We start from the raw sequence: 9,028 nt of genomic DNA on the forward strand, positions 1-9,028 counted from the left end.
GGGTAGGTTTGAATTTTAACAGGAGCACATACACCAGAACAGAGTCAGTGGGCAGAATAGCCTGTATCTGTGCTGTATATCCTATTTAACATTCTCACCTTATCAGAAATACACACGTCCATGGATTTCTATCACTATAATGGGAATATAGACATTTTCATTGTTCTTTTGAAACACAATCTGTGAAGACACCACATGATTTTTATACCTTGAAAGAACATGAATGAATAAAATCTTTTCTATCTAATGCAAGATGAAACTATTCATTTGAACTGAATAGCTGGTATTAATTTCAGAAAAGCTGCAGTAACATACAAGGAAATTGGCATCATAAAATGTGGCACTGCAAGGCCTTTTACACGTAATTCCATTGACTAACTTGAAGCATTGATTGTTCTTTAAAAGAGTGAAAGTAAATCAAAGACAGGCTCCAGCAACAGATGAAATAACTAAAATAGAAGCTGCTGGTTGGGTGATCAGTTCTTTCTGGTCTTGGACACAGCATGGTAGCAGCAGGGTGTAAGTAATGGCCAGAGATGGCTTTTGACAAAAGAATTTGTGTTAACCCTATTGTCGAAGATGTAAAGACACTAATCGCCTCGGAAATAGTTGCGACCGTCTCTCCCAATTTTTGCTCTGCCTTTATTTTTGAGTCAAAGAGAGTGGTGCTGGAAACACATAGCCGGTCAGGCAGCATCCGAGGAGCAGGAGAATTGACATTTCGAGCATAAGCTCTCCCACTTTATTTTCAAAATCTTGCTCTTGTGATGTGAACACTTCAAGCAAGATGCATTGCTGTGCATCTCTGGTTGCTCTGAGTGGGTAATGGTGGGATTTTGGAAGGAAGTGGAATTCTTAGGCTGATGGTGCTCCAAGCAAGAAAATAAGAGTTTGTTAGACTTGGGCTACTCTTTCTCACCTGCCAAACTGCCACTGTGGCAGAGTGTCCAACAATGAACCCCCTGATTAACCACATCCAAGTTCCACAATAACATAAACAGGTCTTTATAAACCTTGTCTCAATCAGCGACAGTCTCCACATATTCAGGTCATCAGAGGACCAGATGCAATTGCCATGCAGCTAATAATGAGTAGATTAGATTAGATTACAGTGTGGAAAACAGACCCTTCGGCCCAACAAGTCCATACCGACCCGCCGAAGCGCAACCCACCCATACCCCTACCCCTACATTTACCCCTTACCTAACACTACGGGCAATTTAGTATGGCCAATTCACCTGGCCTGCACATCTTTGGATTGTGGGAGGAAACCGGAGAACCCGGAGGAAACCCACGCAGACACGGGGAGAATGTGCAAACTCCACACAGTCAGTTGCCTGAGGCGGGAATTGAACCCGGGTTTCTGGTGCTGTGAAGCAGCAGTGCTAACCACTGGGCCACCGTGCCGCCCACTAGCTCTGGCCTGAAACTGGGTGCCAGTTCCTACAAAAATGCTGCAAAAATCAACCCAGGAGAAAAGTACCAGGGAATGGCATAGAGGATATCCCTCATAGCAGCAGCCTCACACAACAATTACTCTAAAGCTGTGATCCTCCGACAGTGAAACAAATGTCACTTCACTTCCCATTTCTTTTCTCAAGTCGTTCTTCAGCTGTCTTTTCGGCCTGGCAAGAGCTGCTCATTGATTCATCTTCATTATCAACCGACTATGATGCTGCATCTCTTAATTGTCCCTTATCTCAATAAAGATGTCCTCTTGCACCATTATTGTGTTCCCAGCACGTCTTTCACTTGGAGTATAGTACACACAGGTGTAGCTACACAGAGCAAGCCACACAAAGTAGTGCACACAAATATCAAAGACCCATTTTTATTATTGTAAGCCACAGTTAAAATGGGTGGGCTGAATTTTACACTGGAAAGGGAGTGTAGTGCTCATCACTCCAGAAGATACGACAGTCCCAAACTAACCAATGTTAAACAAGCCCACTCCCCAGTAACAACACATACTTGATGTCCTTAAGGAGCACATGGTTGAAATTCCACAACTCCAATGGGAGTGAGTGTTACTGTCTAGAGATCAATCTGATTGTCCCAGTACCAGACCTCAGCCTTGGACCCTACATGGAGCAATGTCCCAGAAGAGGACGAAAGGACTCTCGAGAATGGCAAATCTGAGGTTTTGGACGGGAAGGATCAGGAAACCTTGGGTGCAGTGTGGGTGGGAATGCAGGAATGGGTTGGAGGCAAAGTGGTCATTGGTGGGAAATGGCAAAGTTGGGGTAATACCCTGGGAACAATGCCCTCAATAGTGTACAGCATACACCACCCCCAAAAAAAGGACAAAACCCACCTTCCATTTCTCGATTTTAAACTGGATGGATTAAAAAGCTCAACCTAGAACTGTACTGTGCTGGGGGCAACAAAATATATAAGTCCACTGGCTTGTAAACAAGATCAGTTGTCAGGTAGGTTATTCTTCTTAAAAAAAATGGCAGGCAGGCTGATGATTTCTCATTTGTGTACCACTTCATGGCAGCTGGGCCGGAAGGAATGCAAGAACGTGCTGGGTTAATCACTCGTTACTCCCCACCTCCTCTTAAAAACATACCCAGCAGTGGGACTGTAAACCCCAACCCAGTATCTGCAGGGACATGATGAATGACCTCAATTGCACCTAGTCCTCCCTAAACATAAGCATTTTCTTGTCCCTCATTTTCTAAGAGGGAATTCAGGTAGGATTCCCTCTTAGTTCATAAGTAGAGGGAATCCTACCTGATCTCTCCTTCCTAAATGCCAGGTCAGCTAATTCAACAAAGAGAAGGTACTATTATCCTGTTCAGTAGCACAACACCCATTTTATTCACCCACTAGTTTTCCACAAAGAGCCTGTGGAATTATGCTAACTTATATTGTAAAAAAAAATTATACTTGACATGTACAATATTTACATCACCAGTACATACCCAGATTTGCCTCGTCTTTAACATTTTACATACTGGTCAAAAACAAATTACATTTTATTCCCTTTATCAATACAATAGATTCAGATTTTGCTACTAATGCTTATTAATGTTCAGTGAAATTGGCATATTTTGAAGTTCATAAATGTAGCCTTACCTATTCCAGCTTGTGCTGTAATCCATAACAATCGCAAATACAAGATAACACCCCAGATATTTAACATACATCGGATCTATGTAAAAGGAGAAACAGAAACAATAATAACATGCCATGCCTGAAGAAAGTCACCCTGCTGTCACCGATTAAAGGAGAAATCTCCTTTAGTGAGGAACAGAGTTCACGTAAAGATCTTAGAATTATTTCATCATAAAATGATCAGTTCCTTGCAGCTCTCTAAGAACAAGCCAGCTGACCCTACTTCTCCTGTCTTTTCTTTGCACTCTGCAAATTTCTCTTCAATTAATTGTCCAATCAGTTTTTGGAAGCCACATTTGAATCTGCTGCCACCAAATTCTCAGGAGTGTATTCCACATCCAAATCACTCACCATATATAGAATCTTCTCCTGTTACTATTGCCACTTCTGCCAAACAACTTCAATCAATACCCTTTGTGTCTCAATCCTTCCATCAGTGGGGATTGTTCTCCCTGTCTACTCTGTCCAGACCTTTCCTGATTTTTTAAAAGTTCTATTAAATCTCCATCAAGTTTGTCTTCTCAGCCTCAACTCCACAATCGAAGACTCAGAACCAGTCTTGTAAAATGTATTTACACATCGCTAATGCTTGCACATCCTTCCTAAAGTGCGATGCCCAGAATTAAACACAGTACTCTAGTTAAGGCTGAAACCAACATTTCAACAGGTTCATCATAGTCTCTTCCCAATCCTCAGATCTCTTCACACAGAAACAATGCTTTTGTATCAGAGTTGCAGATGGTGCCGAATAGATTAGATTAGATTAGATTCCCTAGTGTGGCCCATCAAGTCCACACCGACCCTCCGAAGAGTAACCCACCCAGACCCATTTCCCTCTGATTAATGCACCAACCACTATGGGCAATTTAGCATGGCCAATCCACCCTAACCTGCACATCCCTAAACACTATGGGCAACTTAGCATGGCCGATTCACCTAACCTGCACATCTTTGGGCTGTGGGAGGAAACCGGAGCACCCGGAGGAAACCCAGGCAGACAGTTACCCGAGGCTGGAATCGAACTCAGGACCCTGGCGCTTTGAGGCAGCCATGCTAACCACTGAGCCACCATGCCACCCTGTAATCATCAGCATCCTCATCCATGACCTTATGATGGACATAAGGAAATTGATGAAGCAGTTGAAAATGGGTATTCAGGACACTATCCTGAGGTACTCCTGAAACTAGGATTACGACGATTGGCTTCCAATAACCACTACTATCCTCTTTTGTGCTAAATAATGGAAATCCTTCTGCTGATTCCCTTGACTTCAACATTTTTTGAGGGCTCCCTGGTGCCACACTTGGTCACTTGTTGGCTAATATCAAGGACAGATGTAACTCACCACTGATCAGCCCAAGCCTGAATGTCACCCAGGATTTGCAGTATGTGGGCATGGACTGCTTCATTACCTTTAAACAGGAGTAGACAAAAAAAATTCAAAAACAAATCTTGAGATTTACAGTTTAGCAGAGATAACTTTGTAGTTGTCTCTTATTACTGGACATTGGATGCACAATGCAATGACTGATCATTCCATCATAACATAGCAACTGTATAAACTTGCCGTGTCATCCAGACTTGTTGTTATGAAATTCTAGGCATAAAAACTAATTAGCAGTCAAGAAGGTATGCCTTGGGAGTTAACCTTGTCGTGCGCTGGTACAAGAAATAAATTAGACATACCATAACACCTTTTATCCAGCCAAAACAGACAGGTTCTTCTACAAGTTTATTGATGCACAACCCAGCCTTTCTTTGCCAAGTTCATCATCGGGTCTAATCTCATTCACGGGGGATGGATGTTGTCCCATTTCCTGAAAGTTCACAAACACAATATCAAGAATTATCCAGGTTCCTTCAGTGGACATTGGGTATAGGACGGCATGAAGCATAAACACAGAATTCCAAACAAACATTATTCTGCATTCACTACATGTTAAAGAAAAACAAAAGAATGCAAAGGCTGAAAATCAGAAACAGGACCAGAAAATGCTGCTTTGAGAGATGTGATACAAAACACAAACTTGTTGTTTCTTTTCAACTAGCTTCTGAACCTGCCAATATTTCCAGGGCTGCATTATTTATTCATTTAAACCACAGTCGGATGATGGTAATCTATTTATGCGTTCACACTGCCCCCTGTTTAGTGAGATACAAGCCTGCAACCTGCCAAGGGCACACCCAGGTCTCACCTCATGACTGGCCGTAAATGGCTGCCAGCCAATCACTGACATCTTAGCTGGACATATCTTTTATAAGCGTACTTTAACTAACACCTTTCCCTGTGGTTTTTTAAAAAATAATTTATCCTCTCCTGCCTTCCACCTTGTCACAAACTTTCCTTTTGGTTCTTTTTTCCCCACTTTTTCTTGTTGACAACCTAGTTCAGAAGTTCAGGGGTCATTAATTCAATTTGCCTCCACATATGTTGCCTGATCTCTAGCATTCTTCAAACATTTTTTGTTTTTATTTACTAAACATATTGGCCTTTAATTCCTTTAACTGAAGACCCAAATGCATTGTTGAAGATTCTACTGATTTGGTTTCCATGACATCGGTTTGGATATCTGCTGGATAATTCAACAATAACAGGCTGTGTTGCAAAACGTTTGACAATATGGAAAACAAACAAAATCAGCTTTGTTAAATGGAAGACCATGCATGCATTTTTATAGTGACTTTCACGTCCTCATATGTCCCCACAGTGCTTCGCAACCAGTAATCTACTATTGAAAAAAAAAGAAAAGTGCTGGAGAATCTCAGCAGCATCTATGGAGAGAGAAACAGTTGGTCCAAGTGTAATACCTGAAGAAGCTAGTTATCAAAATCAGGGGAGGCTGCGGCTTAGTGACAGTATTACTGGACTAGTTATCCAGAACCCCAGGTTCTGGGGACAATAACTTGAATCGTACCGTGGCAAGTGGTGAAAATTAAATTCAATAAAAATTTGGAACCAAAAGCTAGCCTGATTGGACCATGGTCAATTATGGTAAAATCCCATCTGTTTCACTAATGCCTTCTGGGAAGGAAATCTACCACTCTTACCTGCTCCGGCCTTCACGTGACTCCAGATCACAGAACTGTGGTTGGCTCTAAAGGCAGTTAGGGATGGGCTCGCCTAACCAGCAATATCCACATCCCATATCTTTTCCAAAAATTACTTTTAAATTTTGTCTCCAGGGTTAGGCAAACATAGCAGCCAGTTAGTGCAAAGGAAGATAGAAAAGCAGCATAAGATAAATGAAATAATAAACAGAATGCTGAAGAAAATCAGTGGGAGAGAGAAACAGAGTTAACATTTTGAGTTTGATATAACTCTTCTTCAGTTTTGAAAGTTATTAGATGTGTTTTTCTGGTGTAAAATTTTAAGCTTAAAGTTAACACTTTTTCAATGGTCTCTTGGTTTGCATATTCCTAGTTTCCCTTACAAATCAAACTATGAGCGTGAATCCAGTTCTCTGGAGCAAGAACTGGATATTATTGCCAACTTCTAGGAATTTGCAGGTAGATCATTAAATGATTACAATTAAAGAAGCTGAACTAGTTTCTGGTCAAACAGAACCATGTTTATATTATGACCTTCATGAGCGCAGAGCTTCCCCTAGTAAATACAGAAATTTAAACTGTGGTCTTACTCCTTTCTTAAACACGAGCTCTGTTCTCACATTCCACGGTGCCACAATGCCTCAAGAATTCTGCCATTGTTAGGTAACGGAACAACATTGAGGTTATGACTTCAGAAGGAGTGGGAGTTTGAGGTAGAACAGCATGAATCTGAGAATTCAATGGAGGAGCTGATTGTAAGATTTGATGAAAGTCTTCATAACAGAACTAGGATTGAAAATTTTAAAAGCCCAGCCCATGTCAAAGAAACATATTTTAAACCATATTTAAAATAAGCCACCTCTGGGTGACAATGCAATGGGTGTGCACCTCAGCGTAATCAGAAAGAGATGGATGCCTTGTCCAGTGAAACTCACACTGCGCTTCAGTTATTTGATGGATGACATGAGAAGGTAGCTCACTACCAATCTCTCAGAGGCAACTAAGACCATAAGACATAGAAGTAGGTCATTCAGCCAACCAAATCTATTCCAACATTGAGGGATCACAACTGATTTGATAATCCGCAACTCCATTTTCCTACCATTTCCCCCATAATCCTTGATTCCCTAGTGATGAAAATGTCTTCCTCAGCCTTGTTATATGTAATGATACAGCCTTGAATCCTTGGGTAAAATATTCCATTGATTCACCTCCCTCTGAGGGGAAAAAAAAAACCTGTCCTTATCTCTGACTTATGTGGGCAACCTCTTACTCTGAGATTATGCTGTCTGGCCCTACACTCTCTCCAGGGGAAACAACTTCTCTGTATCTACCCTGTTCAGCCCTTAAAGCATCTTATTTGTTTCAGTAAGATCTAAACTGCAATGAGTACAGGCCTAACCTACTCAACTGCTCTTCTCAAGAAAAACCCTTCCATTCATTGGCATGGTGGTTTTCAGTGGTTAGCACAGCTGTCTGTCAGTGCCAGGGACTCAGGCTTGATTCCACCCTCTGGTGACTGCATAGGACGTTTGCACATTCTCCCCATGTCTGCTCGGGTTCCACCAGATGCTCTTGTTTCTAACCACATCCATAGATGTGCAGGTGAGGTAAACTGGTTATGCTAAATTGCCTATAGTGTCTGGGGAGGGGCTCTGGATGGGATGCTGTTCAGAGGGTCAGTGCGGACTTGACGGGCCGAATACCCTACTTCCACACTGTAGGGATTTTATGATTCAGAATGTGCAATAATGCTGACTGAGCCAGTGACATCCCTATCTCATGAATGAATTAAACAAATGCAAGGTTTGCTGGAAATCACCGTAAGTGACACTTGTTTGGGTGACTGACATTTGATTAAAATAGGCGCAATTTATGGAATAATTATCTATTTAACAGTGTGTTGGAGGGTAAAAGATCCCAAAGAAAAACTTGCAATGAAACTCAGTGTAAAAGGTGCACTTTAAGAAAGTGGACAGAAATATTTCGAGATTGTGAATTAAAGACAAATGCCTGACAAACTGGAAAACTGTATTCAAGGACGCTTCTGAAATAAATATTGAAGGGGAAAGCCCGAAGAAACTTGAAAATTAGAATGGAGAATGAGATGCTGACAATCTTTAAATTGATACACGTTGCAACTGAATGGTTGGATAATTGAAAGAGATAGAATGCAGGTCTAGGGGGAATGTTACATTATGGACTGGCTTGCTCAGAGGATGCGAGTGCCTTACCATCATGTAGCAGTGGAGATCTACCAGACTGGGTCTGGCCCTCTTCTCCTCGCCTGGCATTGGCGTGTTGGCATAATGCTGGTAATTGGGCACTGCATCAAGGGTGTTGTAGCCAAAGGTTCTCAGGTAGGTGTTGTTCTGGGTCAGGCTGCTGACACTCATGCTGTCGCTGGTGGGTTCAGGCAGGCAGTAGATGTCCTTTGTGTCCTCCTCCTGGCCAAAGTGGGCACTGATGGTGAATCTGCCATGGGTCATGTCTCCTACAGCCAGACTAGGGACTTCCATTGGGCTCTCGCAGGCTGTAGAAACTGCCATGAAGTCAGGGGGACTCAGGCAGAGGGAGCTGCTGGGGAAATGAAGGGAGTGCCATGTGAAGCTAAACCGTACCTTATTTTATAGGACAGAGCAGGGAACCGGCGCACACCTACAGCAGACGGATATGTAGCCGGACCCACAGGGCATTGGTAGCTGGCAAAAGCCAGAAGAAAAGACATTTTATTGCAAAAGTCAGCTGCAAGCTTCGATCATTCATCTGATAAAACTTATTTTCCATATCGCCAGAAAAACCACTAATTGATGTTTAAACTTTCTTTGCTCCAACTATTTCAGGATGGGGATGGCGTGA

The 9,028-nt window shown here is 42.2% G+C and overlaps 1 protein-coding gene across 1 annotated transcript in view; it reads right to left on the reverse strand.

The window, feature by feature from the left end:
- Positions 1-8,718, reverse strand: part of slc12a3 (solute carrier family 12 member 3) — a 66,244-nt gene extending 57,526 nt beyond the window's left edge. Inside the window, 4 exon segments of the mRNA XM_087995590.1 lie at positions 3,082-3,157; positions 4,808-4,872; positions 4,875-4,938; positions 8,404-8,718. Of these exon segments, the coding sequence (XP_087851716.1) occupies positions 3,082-3,157; positions 4,808-4,872; positions 4,875-4,938; positions 8,404-8,718 (520 nt within the window).
- Positions 8,719-9,028: the final 310 nt, after the last annotated feature.

Source organism: Chiloscyllium plagiosum, unplaced genomic scaffold (genome assembly GCF_037043375.1).
Source record: "Chiloscyllium plagiosum isolate Xiang-an unplaced genomic scaffold, Cpla_swu_hap1 HiC_scaffold_17, whole genome shotgun sequence".
NCBI classification, from domain to species: domain Eukaryota; kingdom Metazoa; phylum Chordata; class Chondrichthyes; order Orectolobiformes; family Hemiscylliidae; genus Chiloscyllium; species Chiloscyllium plagiosum.